Genomic DNA, 16,680 nt, shown 5'->3' with positions numbered 1-16,680 from the left:
CCAAATGATAAAGATAATCCTCGTATTCAGCGTTTATCAAAAACGTAAGCGACAACCATAATTAATGCGAAAATGCACTTTCATGTTACATATGAAAAAGAAAGCGGAAATGTCGTTCGCCAAGATTAACTTCAATCACGATTTTTCACAGGTTCATATTTTAAATAAGTTAACAATATAACTAATGACTTCAGATATGCAACAAGGAACAGGGTATGTACAAAAAGTATAAATACTAACAATGAAATTGGATTTAATAAAATAACTGAAAATATTGCAAATTTTGTAAAATCCCTAAGTTTAAATATCTTCATGATGTATAACGCAGTAGTATAGACATGACAACGGCACATGAAGCATGAACGAATTGTCAAGGTCACCGACTTTTGTCTGGTTAGTTACCTATCAACTGAACATGTTGAAATGCAGGATCAATACGAAGACATTTTTTCTTAATTGTCATAGTTATTTTTTTTAGTACTAATAACACAATATTGACTGCTTTACATTTTTACCTATTATGTCTGTTTGTTTTGTTCAGACACTGTTGTCATTATAATTGAATTGTATGTGACTGTCATACAAGTGTTATGTTTAGCTAGCTATTAAACCAGGTTTAGTCCACCATTGTATACATAGGGAAATGCCTGTGCCAAATCAGGAATATGACAGTTGTTTTCCATGTCTTTAACGTGTTTGAGCTTTTGATTTTGCCATTTGATAGGGGACATACCGTTTAAAATTTTACTTGGAGTTAGGTATTTTTATCATTTTACTTTGACAAATTATCTGTTGCCTCCATATTTAGTGGAAAGAAGTCACGTATGTAGCATATTAATAGACCGACATTTACATGATTTATAAATTTTCATTTCACTGATCATGAAAAATAGATGATGATAATATTTGACAAATTTGAGTCAGCATAATATGTCCGCTAAGGTTCTGGTTCAATTCAATACACTGGACATATTTTATATATTAAACATAGAAAATTACTTTTATACTATCAGACAGTTACATACTGAACACTAAACAATAATTCCTTTTCGAACATGGTAGTAATGTGAGCTAGTTTTGTCATTTTGTGGGTCTTTAGCAAAATGTTCAACAATTTAGTCATACATTTCCCGTTTCCAAATTGCTCAATTTGTATAAATTCAATTGGAAAAAATAATCTAAACTTGTTCAGTGTTACTGCTTTAAGCTTTTGTCTTTTTTAAAAGATCACACAACTGCATCTGGTAAAGTTGCAATGCAAAACATATATATTAAAAGAAAAACAAACAAAAACAAACAAACAAACAAGCAAAAAACAGCAGAGAAGCATCAAAGTGGAATTACAAGTAAAATTAAAGCCATTGAATACTAATGGTTAATACATTTTGCTTTGACGAACCTAAAACTATACATATACAAATTTCTATCTTCTAAATAGTATGGAGTGCTTCGCAGCATCATGACGTACGTTAGCTTTAATAATGTTTGTGTGATTTCTTAGGGAGAAAAGTTTTTTGTTTTGTTTACATAAGTATATATTAATTATTTGTTTCCATCTTCGGTCTTTTTTTTGGAGGATTTCGTTTTTATATAACTCTCAATATGTATTTGACATAACATGAGACTTATCAGGGTCCAGGCCTGTGAAGCAAAGATGAGCGCTATCCATTCTGAATGTTTCGTATTAGGCTAGACTGTGAAGGAGAAAATACCATTATAAAATTCAATGAATATCGTATTCATTAGAACAAACAAATAATTCATAACATATACAATTCGTTACATTGTAAGACTAAAAGCATTGTGGTTATACTAGGTTTCTTGCCATCCAATAAAATCCATACCGTCTATACATGATTTAGAATGAGTATGTAAAAAAAATTGCAATGCCACAATTAAAAACTTCAATGGAAATTCAGTGAAAAAACGAAGACCAAGAAAGACATATTATTTGTTGGTTCAATCCTATATATTCAGTTGGAATACACTTGTCATATGAAACAGTTATATCGTGAGCGCCCTTTATTTGCATCCCTTGAATTTTCTTATAATATTTTTCTATTTTACATGTATATATGCCTGTCTTGGTATCATTCTCGCCTTTATACGCAAACCAATATATTTAAGAAAATGGTTACTATTTTTACACGAAATCTCAAAGTCCGTCGAAAGAAAACGATGTAAGTGATCTTCAGTCTGATTCGATAGACCCGAGTCCAAAGCAGTGTTTGACATTTTGGTATCACATGTATGGGAGACACATCAACACATTGAAAGTATTTCAAGTTAAAAATACACGTTTAATTGAACTGTGGAGGAAATCAGCTAACCAAGGGAACAAATGGCATTTTCAGTCGCTGTCATTGAATGATATAGGGCGATATCAAATCATGTTTAGAGCAACTCGTGGTAATGGATACAAAAGTGAAATTGCTGTTGACGATATTTTTATAAACAACTCGGAGTGCAAGAAAGGTATGAAACTAACTTCTCTTTAATTACAACTAGAAATAACCATCGGAAGCTAAGGTATGAATACACTTTAAATAGTTATTTATGAAATAAGCTGAGTACCACAGTTTACAGTTAGCGTGATTAGGTTTCTGGTTGTTGCACACAGAAAAGTGGATGATAATTTCTTTTTCTAAATTTCATTATTTATGAAATTACAAACCAATGTAACGGTCATGATTTAAACGACAATTCTTTGTAACATATTGAAGCTTTAACTGATTATATATGCAATGCATTGAAAGCTTTGTTATGGTTACTTCTAGGAAACAGCAACCCAAACATAAAATAAATTATTTGAGTGACATATTTTCAGCAAAACAAAATATTATACTGTAGTGTAGATATTCACAGATAAAGTTAAAAAAAAGATCAAGCCAACATTTGAGATATGCAATGTGAGTTGTCCCCTTTAAAAATCGGTTGAATCATACACAAACCTTGTACATGTTGTAACATGTATAAGAAGAACATTTTTACAGTTCGAACACAGATTTTTTATAATCATTTTTAACATTTCTCTGATTTTGAAGTACGTATACATTCAATATTTATGCTGCAGTACAAATGAAAAAAAACACATCTTATTTCATGAGACTGGGAGCGACTAGGTATTCAATGAAAAAAAGAATGAAACAATAACAATTCATGATAAGATTTAGTGTATTCTGATAAAAATAAATGCAAGCACAGCCGATCTTTGTACTTAAAAGTCAAGCAAATCATGTAGTGTTTCCCCTATCACACAAAAAGGGCATGGTAACTTAATTGAAAAAGGGCATCTAGAGCGCGCAAAAATTTATAAAAAGGGCACCTACAGTGTATGGAAAATTAACAAAAGAGCACCTACAGTATGCTGAAAACAAGAAAGACAATAAATTGTCATATTGCATAGGTAAAGTATGTACTGGCAGTTGTTGATGGAATCAGAACTCAAGATAGCAAGTGTATTGTTTCAAAATAATATTGTATATGCATCTTTAAATAAAGATAAAAATCAACATTATTTCGGGTAAGAGCAATGGACCAAGGATGTATGTATATTACTAGCTATACATCTTTGTCAGACTTTGAAGGACTAAGACACACATTTAAAAGGCAGTAATTACAATGACTTGAATGATGTGGCACTTAAACATGAAGATTAGGATATAAGATCTGAAAATCTAGTTCAAAATTTCACTTCAATTAGTTTCAGGGGACAGTCCTAATCAACAAAAGTTGGGCCCTATTTTTAAACCAGGATTCACAGTTTAAATGAACTTATAGAACTTTGTAAGACTATTACACTGCATAATCAATATCCTCATAATAAGTTTAGATCGATATTAAGAATTCATTTCTATAAAGTTGGAACCAAGGAATTGTACAAATTCTTATTGGAACGATTCTAATAACTGTAAATTGTAAATTAATCGAGAATTAATCACGTTTATTTTCGATTTACAAATGAAATGTAAACGGGAAGTGACAAGTAGATAATAAATTCAGAATGAATCCGGATTCATCTACGGATTGGTTCGTTTTTAAAAAAAAGGCAGTTAATTATCATTTTTTTTAATTTGATTTGCTTAGTAAGAACTATACTTGTCTGTCTCATTTATTTTAAACTAAATTTATTTCGTAATTTACGTTTTAGTGTCTATAAATTCATAGGAATACTTTCACGCATGCGCAGTATATCGTAAACAATAAAGGAAGCACCTGTTTGACTCGTGAAACTTTTCTGAACGTTTTGAATAAAGTTCTATCTTTTTAATCGAAATTGAGCGTTTTATACCAAAGATCACGAAAATACGATCATTTGACGAAACTATGACAAACAAACTGCAAATTGTGAGCGTTTTAGAAATATTGAAATTAAAAAGCGAACTGTCCGGGGAAAAAAAAATTTGTTCAAATGACGAAACTGCGACAAACGAACTACAAATTGTGGTCGTTGGCCTTGAGAAATATTGAAATTAAAATGCCATATGACTGATTTTACTGGGGAAAATTATTATCGTGGTCAGTTATAAGGTTTATTAATAATTAACGGATTAGTGACCCATCCGATGGCGATAAGCGGATTAACTGTAATCACAACTTTATAACACCTGTTGTAAATGTTAATTAGCTGAGGGTCATAAACTTGTCAGAAACACGAAGACAGGAAGAAATGGCATTTTTGAGACAATGGCGTCATCCAAAGAAGTGAAAAAAAGGCATGGCGTCATTTAGTAAGACAAAAAAAGGGCATGGCGTCATTTAAAAAGGGGATGGCGTCTATCTATGCTAAACATGCTTGGGGGAAACACTAAAATGTGTTGATCTGAAGAAACACATTTGCATTTAAGTTATTTGAGATGATGCCTACAGCAACAGACCCGAACAAAACAATCTGTTCATTTAAGTTATCTTGTTAAAAATTAGCCCCATGTTGAAAAAATCAACAACATTACATCATTTTATTAAGTCATTAAATTTCTATTTTTTCTAAATATCATTTGATATCTCGTATAAATGAATTTTCTCGCTCGTTTTATAAAACAAGTATTGGCGAAAAGATGTTAACCAAATAAAAACTCTAAATAGCTTACTAGTTATACGTACATATACGCCTGGTTCTTGCATTAGATTTGACATGATAGCATACACAATAAATCATTCTGAAAAGTTTTTCATTTTTTGTTTAATTTGAAACAAAGTTGATACATGTAATCAGGAAATGAACTTCAAAATTGTTTCTAATCTCTTCAAGATCTCTTCCAGTATACAACAGTGTTTGTCAGTGTTTGCACGATAAGACTACAAATATGAGTGGATTAACAAGAGGGTAAACAGTGTCACTTGTAGTCTGGCTAAAATGCTATTTTGTTGTGCGAAATGTATAAGTATAATAATGTCCCACCCTTATCTTGGTTTTTCTGACTGTTTTAAACCTCCAAACATAATTGATTGGTTTTAACGTCTAGTGTAATTAATTTATTTATTTCCAGGACGAAAACTAATTAACACTCCGTTGAAAATGTAAGTTCTGCAAAATTGGTCGACCGGGTTGGAGGGCGATACTTGTGACTGCCATTGGAAAATGTTTGACAAATATACAGTGGAAAGGCATTTTTCATTGCAGTTTACCACCTTAGCCTCCATGTATACTGGCGGACTTTAGAAACGCAAAACACATTTTGGTGATTTTTTGTTTTACCAACTACTATTTATGCTTACCATACTTCTTTATGGTTAGAAAAATTCAAAACTTGACTTACCTTAGGTTTTTGAACATACCGGATTATTGACGTCGCACGAATTTCTTAGAGCGAAAGTTGAAACCGATGATTGATTTTTTAAGGTGTTTTTTTTTTGTGAAACAATTCTTTCAATTAATACCCGCTCTTCAATCATTAAAAAGAAGTTGCATCTCCATATTGCCGAGACTGCGCAATGACAATCTTATTCAAACCATCAGAATATTGCAGACAATTTCACGACAGAAACTTGTTTTGTTTTACTGACCTTACAACAACGGTACAGGCAGACGGGATTTGTTGATGACCACCCATGACCAGATCAATATGTATTGACAATGTCACGTCAACAAAATTTGATTATGCAACGTCATTTGCGCGACATGTTTACGGCCGCAACGTCAACTGCTAATCATGTCACCGAATGCCATGGCAAACAGATTCATGCCAAAAATGTTTCCCATATACTGAAATGCCAAAGAATCGTCTGCAGAAAAACATTTAAAGCCCTAAAGTTTAAACCGCTTTATTGCTAAAACACACTGTAATGTATGGGGCAGAGGCAAAACCAGAAGGTACAAAACAGAACTCAAAACATACCCAACAGACTTGGTTGACCTTTCTGACAATCATTTTGGCGTTGGTTACATGCAGTCATTGTCTTCGATGGTGACACATCCATTGATAAGGCGAAAACAAAGGTTTTATTGCATACCACATTATTTGAACATTAACAATGACGTTATCAGATCAAATTTCGAGCTGCAAACTTTTCTTTACACAATAAAGCAATGAATTAAATTTATGTTTATACATTTATTTTACCAAAATTGCATATTTGAAAATGGGAATATAAAAAAAATAATCTAGTGTTGGGTTTATTTAAGTCCGTCATTATATTTATTGTTAATTTAATCTCTTCCTAAACATGCATGAAATAATTACCACTGCACGTTGAGCATATAACGATCAATCAATCAATACATGTCTGTCTGGAAGAGGTTTTATAACCTTAATCTCATGTTCATGGTACATCGGTCAACTTTAAGTTTTCGAGGTTGAGTCCTCTTCTTAAAACCATAATGAAAAGAATGGTTGATTATATTTGATGCATGCAATTATTAAAAAATGTATATGTTCAAATTCGAGAGTTGCATCATTGGTCAACGTCAAATTTTCGCGATTAAGTGCCTTTCTCAATAACAACAGGCAAATAGAATCATCAGGGACGCTCGAACCAACAAAATTGAAAAGGACAAATAAATTACAAAGTTGAACAGAATGGAGGGTCCAAACTGAAAGATTTTGCCAAATACAGCTAACATGGCCAAGGTAAACTTTTTCTAGGGTAGAAAATCCTTAGTATTACTAAAAATTACATTTAATTTATAATTATAACCTTTCAATGATAAATCATGTCAACACAGATGTGCTGACTACTGACTAGTGAAACTCTTCGATACGAAACCTCATTCAGCAGTCGCATAGATCTAGTGGTTGTAAATTAACTCATCATAGTATCAGGCTTAACATTTTGTATGCAAGACGCGAGTTTCGTCTACAAAAAACTCATCAGAGATGGTTGAACCAAAATTATTAAAAAGGCCAAATAAAATACGAGATTGAAGTGCACTGAGGACCAAAAATATTTTGTTTTTTGTCGATCTGATGAGTAAAGCCCTTTTCAGTTGATTGTTATCGATTGTTCTTTTGATGTTCTGTTACAACAATGTTCCAGATAAGGGAGAAGGTTTGGCGCCAAAAATATATTAAACTCCGCCACCTTCTAGATCCGTATGTGCCCGTCCATAGTCAGGAACCTTTGATCAATGGTTATCATTTGTTGCTGTTTATCATATTTGTTTTTCGTTTTTTGTTTTGTACGTTAATCACGCCGGTAGTTTAGTTGTTTGAATTGTTTTACAGTTGTCATTTTTGGGCCATTTACAGCTTACTATGCGGTATGGATTTTGTTCATTGTTGAAGGCCGTCCAGTTACTAATAATTGTTAACTTCTACGTCATTTGGTCTCTGGTGGAGTAATCTCATTTGCAATCATATCACATCTTCTTATTTTTACATGTATGATCCTTGCAAAATCTTATTCGTTGCTTTCAGTCCACAAATGCAGTGTGTTATATCTTATTTATATATGAAAGTATAAAACCGGTTGATCTCTTTCATGCTTCACCAGTATTTATCAACTGTGAGAGGTTTCTTGAGATTTCAAATATTCTTACATGGAAGCTTAAACTCTATAGCCATTTCACCTTTGAGGCGGAATTTTGTAATACTCGACTGTAGTGTTCGGTTCAGTGATAGCAATATTTTTAAAGCCGATATATTGATACATGAATTAATGTCATTACAGTAAATGGTACCAGTGTTACAAGTGATTCAACAACAACAGGTAAAGACTGTTTTCGTTTATTATGTCTTACTTGTTAAAATCAGATTATCTTTTATAAAATAGAGCTGGAAGATACAAAGGGGACATTCAAAACTCATAGCTCGAAGGAAAACTGACAACACCATGGCACAAAACAAATAGACGAAAAGGCTACCATTTATCCCATTGTTTAAGTTGGCATGCATTTAGCAAAGACATTAAACAAAAAGCTTAATTATGTCATATGTATAAAAAAAAATACATATAAAATTGATACACCAACTAGTACTGACAAAGCGTGACAATTTGTCTTTCACTGATAACAAATTTCGAAATATAATTATTCCCCTCTTGCCGCCAACCGATAAAGGCTATGTAATATTATTTCTTTTATTTTGCAGGTTTAGTTGTAGGCTTGGTTATTGGTGGTTTATTACTAGCATGTGTTGTAATTGTGATTGCTCTTCTCATTAGAAGGTATCTTTAAAATTGTACTTTAAGGGTTTTAAATATTCCTTCTTTAACTGTTCGACGTAATATTCTTGCTATTTGATAACTAATATTTCCTAAATCCTTCTAAGAAATAAAACATACTCAATTTATATGCGTGAAGTTTTCTTGTAGAACTAATGTTTGCATATTTTTATTACACTATAAACAATGGCCTTTAAAAGGAAAGTCCTTAGAACTAAAGCAATATACTCTTTATGCATGTTTTGAAGGTTGATGAATTATACAGACATGACTTATTTTTACATGATTTTTTTGTGTTAGAACACAAAAATAAGTCTATACGTAATGTTTGAACAGTAGTATACTATTGTTGCCTTTGTGTATATTAAAGGCAAATATTCAAGAGCAGACCAAGAGAAAAAATTAGAAACAATCTCGGAGAAATTGACTATATTGGAGTTCAAGATATAGCTTTACCACTAACTGCCATTCAAGCCAGCCATGTGCAAAATGATGCCCACAGTAGCAATACTAGTGTTCGTGGTTTTGCCAGTACACATGCTCCTGCTAAAATCAACAATGTAAATAAAGAAAGAGTACAGGCGCCTGCATAATTATGCAGTCCATCGGAACACAATATTATCAGACACGCAAACGCTAAATGATGATAAATATTCGGTCGTGGATCAGAGAGCTGAAACAAGTTTTAATGGGACTATAGACGACGAAACTGGAACAGCAGACAATTATATGGTTTTAGATCCAGCCGAAACGGGTTTCAAATGAAAACAATGTTCTAACACTCCTTCGGGTTATGAGTTTGTAAAACCGGTTAAGGATACGGGGAACAAAATAGGCGATGAGGATCAATATGCTTTATCTGAGGACGGAGTCTACGACCATTCGGGAAGTAATCGTCGCAAAGAATTAGAGGATAACATTTACAACCATACCGTTGATACTATTTATGACGCTGGAAGTCACAAAAGAAATGATGAAGGAAGGGAAGACACATACGATCATTTCTTTGGACAAAAAACAGAAGATGATTATGATATCTCAACAACGACATGAACACATGCATAGGCATGATATATATGTATTTAGATATTTTGTATTTGTATACATTTCTTTTAGTTGGCCACTGTTTCTGATGAGGCGTAGAGCAAAAAAAAAAAACACCAAAACAATCAATCAATAAGTCGTTTAATTTGTAAATATCCTCTTCAGCTGTCGAGTTTCAAACCCGGTATTCCTTGCAAAGTACGTCACTGCTTTTCCACATAAGCTAACATAGTATAGTATAAATAACATTTTTGAAAGAGTTGAATGCAAATAAAGGCGACATGATTCGTGACGCTGAATGGTTACAGTCGGAAGAACAAGTACTTAATGCAACATAGAAATTTTAATATGCCATAACAAAGAATGAAATACTAGGTTGTCTTAAGATACTTCACAAAAAGGCAATTTTAGATTACCAAATTGTTAATGAGTCTTTGAAATCTACAGCAAACACGTTCCCAAATTTATACATAATTGTTTCCAACCGTGTATTTGAGTCAGCTAATATACAAAAACTATGATTAGGAGGATAAATATAACCATTTGTCTGTGTGTTTCTTTAAGACTCCTTCTTGGAAATAGTAAGATGTAAAATGAAAAATCTCTTGTGTGTTTTATTAGACTTTTAGAAGCCCTTTAGTAGAGTGTATCTCACCTGTGTGTGGCATAACATGATTCTTAACAATGTTACAAACATTTAAATGAGAAAAACATGTCATTTATATTTAACAAAAAAAAAAATGTATTGTCAACTGTTATATTCTCAATCAAATATTCAAATAAAATTTGTCAAAACTGTAAGAACTAAAACAATTAATAAGAATTTTAAATATAAAAATGAATTCTCTCTAAAAACATCCATTCAAGAAGACAACAATTACATGTTCACTGTCTTTACACTAAAGGTGAAATTTTCCTGTTTTACCGTATATTGTTACCACACACATGTACATATTTGCACATGCATCTTTGTATATTGTTGCTTTTTTTGTATAACTTTGTATCAGATTTTTTTTTTATCAGAATAACTTATATATATAGTAAAATCAATATCTTTGCAAATTTCAGAATTTCAATTTTTCAATTTTTATTTATATTGATAAAATCTCAGCTTTATGTGTTTATTATTAGAAAGTCATTTGACAACAAATGTTCTATTCTGAACATGTATCATCAAAGCATAGGCATGGTTGAACCAAGGTAAATGTACTCAAAATGCATTTTTTTGTGCATTGTTTTCGTCTGAGAGAGTTGAAAACATTTTGGATTTTGAAGTACATTTTTCAAGCCCGAGGAAGATAAAACAATTACCTGAATACTGTTATCCCAGGCTTGTCAATATATTAATTTGAACATTAAAGATGTGTTCAGTAATTTTTATTAAATAATTTATTTAAGGGATAACAATCCATTAAGATAAAATACTACCCGTATTTTGCACGTGAATATCATACAATATATGATGAAATTTTTTAATTACATTTTATATCGAATTACCTGTGAATACTAATTTTCAATCAAACAAGTATTAAAATGCTTTATAACCGCAGGCACATTTGTGTACAAGTGGAAAACTCTATTATATATTATAAACGTATTACATGATGTTGATGAGAAGACTAAATATAGCACTAATGTAATAAAAAGTAAAACAAATATATATAATTTGAAAGTATTTAGATGTGGTAGGATTACCATGCACTGGGGCAACTATACCTCAGTGACCAAATGAAGTGGAAGTAGGCAACTTTAGGTCTGTACAAATGGCCTTCAACAATAAACAAAACAACAGTAAGCTATAACAGGCCTCGAAATGAAAAAATGTAAAACAATCCAAACAAAAAAACCAATGGCCTGATTTATGCTTAAAACAACAAAGATAGATAGACAGCTAGGAATGACTTTCACTGAGTTAAAGGTTCTTAAATTTTGATATGCACATATATAATATGGTGTGATTAAACATGTTTGCGAGAGCTCAAACTTTTCCTAACCTGAGACAGTTAGTTGTGTGATGGTCCAACATAAAAACCGCTTCGCGAATCAGTTAGAAAGTATTCACACAGTTACCGAATATGCTAAATCTCACTGTGACACATGTCATACTCTAATTTAAAATGTAGATGATATGGTGTTGCGTCTGCATAGTATCAGATTTGTATCCTGTAATTTGAGTGTATTGAAAGAAAAAAGTAAAATAACAAAAATACCGAAGTCCAAGGGAAATATCAAATGGCTAAATCAAACATCCTTTACCAATGATATCAGGGAATATTTCATAATGTGCGTGTCATATGTCACTTCATAATCCAGGAATATATTAGTTAGTTGAAGTTGTAGTTCATGGCGTTGGTATGCTTGTTTTTTTGGGTTTTTTTTTTTGTTGTTGTTTTTTTTTTTTTTTTTTTTTTGGGGGGGGGGGGGGGGGCAATTAACAATAAATCACTAAGAGTAAGTAAGTACTAATCTAAAGTGTGTCAGTGAGGGAATAGCATATCAGTTATTAAACTTAAACTACTTATCTTTGTTAGTTTTTTTCTAAATCTTGTATAATTTAACTGAATTCCATTGATTAATATTTAACACAAAAAATGTTTGTTTGTTTTGTTGCTTTTTTCCGAAGAAAGAAGGTGTATACTGTTTACCCTTGTCTGTTCGTCCATATGTGTGATGAAATAGTCATCGAAATTTTTTGTACAATAGAATAGTTCGTAAAAGTTATGTAATTTTTATGTTATTTATATATTCTTAATCTCTTATAATCTGTCTGAATTTAAATTGTATATTAACAAAAATGATCAAGAGAATCACAAATAAAAATGCTATTTATTTTAACTTTATATTAATTTTTATTATTATGTATGTATGTTTGTTTGTTTGTTTGTATGTTTTTTTTTTTATTTATTTATGTCATATGTAGTACACAAATTATGCAGATATTAAATGTTGCTGCTAAATTTATTTTTATTTTCTATTTTAAAATTTCGTATTTACTACAACAAAAAATTGCAATTGTAAAGTCTTTGATGTCATTGGTTTTTTCTTCTAATTTTATAAAAGTTTTTTTAATGCTGAAAAACTGACTTTACGGTGTCTTTCTGGAATGTTATATTTTATAATATATCTTTTTCTCGAGTGCCAACAAATAAATTCGATAGATGTTGTTTTAGTGAATGGGTGTTGTGTTAAAACAACACACTTATATTATTAGGAAAAAGGGTAGTTTAAAGCTAATAGTAATTTTGCACATTGAAAATATCCTTTTTGTAATAACATTTTGAATTGAAATGTAATGGAGTCATAAGGTAAATGGTTTAAAAACTTAAAAGTAAGACAAAACAAATGAAACATGTTGCATTAAATGATTTGAAATAAAATACAGTCCATGCGCTTTGATATGTATGTGCCTTTTTGTTCTTTATCTTTATATATATTTATGTGCTTGTTTTTATTATCGAATAAACATTTGATATGCTAAGCAGTTGTGTGAGTAAATATATATATTACCTATTTACTTTATATTTAATATGCTCATACTTATAATATAGCAAAGTGCTCTCGACCAATGAAAGTGTAGAATTTGGTGTTCCTTAATTGTGAAGACTGAATGTAAATTATGTTCTTAGAAAGGGCTTATCCTTCTGTTTAGGTCTATTTACAGTTCAAAACAAAGAATTTCTATCCATGAGTTACAACAGCCTGAATCACATTTTTTATGATTATTGATTGAAAGTTGAATTTTGAAACAAACAAAAATGATCAAAATAAGTTTGAAGTTTACTTGTGCAGTACAATTGATACCGTTTGTATTATTGTGTGAATATTTAGAACTTTCAATTACAACAAAAAAATAAGCAATATCAAGAAGAAAAAGAAAAAAAAACAACTTTTAAAATTAGATATAACCTAAATTTTTAACTACATGTTTTACGCTTATCAAAACTCAGATTACTGTATTCTCAGTTAGTAAGAAAAGCCATTTCCAAAATACCGGTATATACAGAAAATTGAATTTACTCTTGAATTTCCTACAAAAAGCTATTTTTTCAACATTTAAATGTTAGTTGATTATGAAGTATTTAAGGTAAAGAGTTGGAATTAAATTGGCTGTGGAATACAATTTAGTTGTAAATCTGATTTTGAATTTATTAAATTGAACTGTAAATAAACAAAAAGATAATTCCTCACTAAAACATTACATAATTTACACTCATACTCACAATTAGGAAATTTATACAATATCTACAGTTTCATTGCAACTTTGCGTCATCTAATGTCTAAAACACAATTGATTAAAATTTCCGAAATTAAAAGTAAGTCCTTACATCACTATGACCAATACATGAATGAAATGCCTAAAAGGGAAGTCATCCATTGATTATAAACATTGCACTGACAATGAAACAAATTCTTGAATAAAACCAATCAAGAGATCATTTGAGCCTTAATCACTTTACAATATTCTAAGTTTGTAAGAGAATGATAATCCCTTTCATCATGATAAGTACTTGCTAACGCTCGTACATACTCATGAAGAAAGGGATTATCATTCTCTTACATATACTTAGCCGTCAACAAGACTTACGATGACCTCATTTGAAACAAACAGACACAAACAATGTGTATTCATTGCACATAAACAGAAACATGACAATATTACCTTGAATTTTAATTAGAAGACTAAGCCAGCACAAATTATGATTACTGATTGTTTTGACTACGCTTAATTTTAATTGTTTTTTTGGAAAAAGTTTAAGACATATTTTTCAAATCTTGGCTTAAGTTGGAGATACCCACTACTGATATATTTCATACATTAATCTTATTGACTATGTTACTGTCATCCATTGAGCACAACGTTACGTTTGGGTGGTTTCATTAAAATTATTAATAAATACTGATCAACGATTTGTAAAAAGTATATAAAATAACACTAAACAACGAATAATAATGTTTGATATGATATTAAAACTTTACGGGTTTATATATATCTATGTCTAATTTGATTTACTAAATGTTGCAGGTATCAACCGAAAAAAAAAACTACCGCAGGACCCCTTTTATAACTGTACTAACTTATGATCCGACATACTAGTATTATTTAACTTTATTACACAACATTGATATCTATAAAAAACATTCTTGACATTTCCCAAAACTTATATAATTACTCATATAATGAATAAGGTAAGGTTATGGTAATGCGTATAAGCACCGTTTACTACACTTATCACTGAACAAAATGAAACGGACTCAAGCTTTGTACACTTCTATCGCACTGATCTGACCACATTCATTTGTTGAATACTATACCATTTATTTAAGTATGTAACAATATTATGAACATTGTTTGCATCATGATTATGAATATCTGCCAGTTTAAGTGCAAATTGTGAACTTCGTTTTTGCTTCATGCAACCATATGGAAAGGATAGTCTATATAGCTTAGCATTGATCCACGTCCATTATAGTTGAGTAGACAAATTGATAAACAATAAAACTTGTTCTCAAATATAACGAACACTCACTCGTTTGCAGTTAAAAATATATACAAAAGGGACATAAGTATAACAAAAACATATAGCACAATAGCAAATTAAAATAGAGGAAAGTACAACAACAATAACAAAACATTACATATAAAATCAAAACTAAGCAAAAGGAACCCCACCAGAAACCGGGGAGAATTCAGGTACTTCGGAAGTTTAGGCAATTCTTGCTCTACATGTGTGGCAGCAGTCGTGTTGCTTAAGTAAAAGAAGGAAAATGAACCACTTGGAAACCACCTGATGAAATTGCTTCCTTGCAAACAGTTACCCTCTTTCTTTGGTGACTATGTTGAACAAATCTATCACATTGAACTAGAGATAAAGGATACTACAGATACAGTTAAGTCTTCCTCATATCTGGACTTACATCTAGAAATTGACAATGAGGGTCGGTTGAAAACAAAACTTTACGACAAAAGAGATGATTTCAGCTTCTCAATTGTGAACTTTCCATTTCTATGTAGCAACATTCCAGCAGCGCCTGCATACGGAGTATACATCTCCCAATTGATACTATATTTCCGGGCTTGTATTTCCTATCATGATTTCCTAGATAGGGGATTGCTGCTCACAAGGAAGCTATTAAACCAAGAGTTCTAAATGGTGAAGTTGAAATCATCCCTTCGTAAATATTACGGACGCCATCACGAGTTGGTTGACAGTTATGGAATAACCGTTGCCTAGATGATATCGGATATGTTCCTTATGTCGTAACTACAATACCCTTCCCTTTTCACGAATGTGACCTACCGAATTAGACTATTTACCGGATTTGTAATAACATAAGCAACACGACGGGTGCCACATGTGGAGCAGGATCTGCTTACCCTTCCGGAGCACCTGAGATCACCCCCAGTTTTGGTGGGGTTCGTGTTGCTTAGTCTTTAGTTTTCTATGTTCTGTCATTTGTACTATTATTTGTCTGTTTGTCTTTTTATTTTTGGTCATGGCGTTGTCAGTTTGTTTTCGTTCTATGAGTTTGACTGTCCCTCTGGTATCTTTCGTCCCTCTTTCAAGAAAATCATGATTAAAACCGCAAGCATGGAATATTATATCAACAAAGAGATATATATATATACTCCGCATGCAGGCGCTGCTTGAATGTTGCTACGTAGAAATGGAAAGTGCAAAATTCAAATCATTTCATAGGTCTTAAAGTTTAGTTATCAACCTACTTGATGGTCAATTTCTAGATGCAAATCAAGATATGAGTAGCACTTATATGTAACTGTTTTTGATAATCCTGTATTTCAAATATATTGGAATAGGTGCAGTCAACAAAGTCCCCATATTTTGAACTATTCGCTGACATCATTTACCAATGTACTACCACTACTACCAATAATAATATCAATTATACTAATAATAGTTAAAAGAGAGGTAAAAGATACTTAAAAGGAATATTCAAACTCAAAAGTCGAAAACAAACTGACAATGTTATTGCAAAAAAAAGATAGATGACCACAGACTGAGCAGCACGAACCCC

At 31.4% G+C, this 16,680-nt stretch overlaps 1 protein-coding gene across 1 annotated transcript; it reads left to right on the top strand.

Annotated features, from left to right (window-relative positions):
• The first annotated feature begins 2,132 nt into the window (after positions 1 to 2,132).
• Positions 2,133 to 8,614, top strand: LOC127708459 (MAM domain-containing glycosylphosphatidylinositol anchor protein 2-like). The gene is made up of 3 exons (XM_052213327.1): positions 2,133 to 2,475; positions 8,110 to 8,148; positions 8,529 to 8,614. Exons 1-3 carry the CDS (start codon positions 2,247 to 2,249, stop codon positions 8,612 to 8,614), a joined length of 354 nt encoding a protein of 117 aa, XP_052069287.1. The 5' UTR covers positions 2,133 to 2,246.
• Positions 8,615 to 16,680: the final 8,066 nt, after the last annotated feature.

Source organism: Mytilus californianus, unplaced genomic scaffold (genome assembly GCF_021869535.1).
Source record: "Mytilus californianus isolate M0D057914Y unplaced genomic scaffold, xbMytCali1.0.p SCAF_7, whole genome shotgun sequence".
Lineage (NCBI taxonomy): Eukaryota > Metazoa > Mollusca > Bivalvia > Mytilida > Mytilidae > Mytilus > Mytilus californianus.
The sequence above is the reverse complement of the archived record's forward strand: the minus strand, read 5'-3'. Positions and strand labels throughout refer to the sequence as shown.

What these genes read in the sequence shown, in the direction of transcription:
- LOC127708459 (XM_052213327.1), top strand. Translation starts at nt 2,247, where the DNA reads ATGTATGGGAGACACATCAACACATTGAAAGTATTTCAAGTTAAAAAT. An exon ending in CAACTCGGAGTGCAAGAAAG is followed by an intron (nt 2,476 to 8,109) that starts GTATGAAACTAA and finishes ATGTCATTACAG; the next exon opens with TAAATGGTACCAGTGTTACA. An exon ending in AAGTGATTCAACAACAACAG is followed by an intron (nt 8,149 to 8,528) that starts GTAAAGACTGTT and finishes TTTATTTTGCAG; the next exon opens with GTTTAGTTGTAGGCTTGGTT.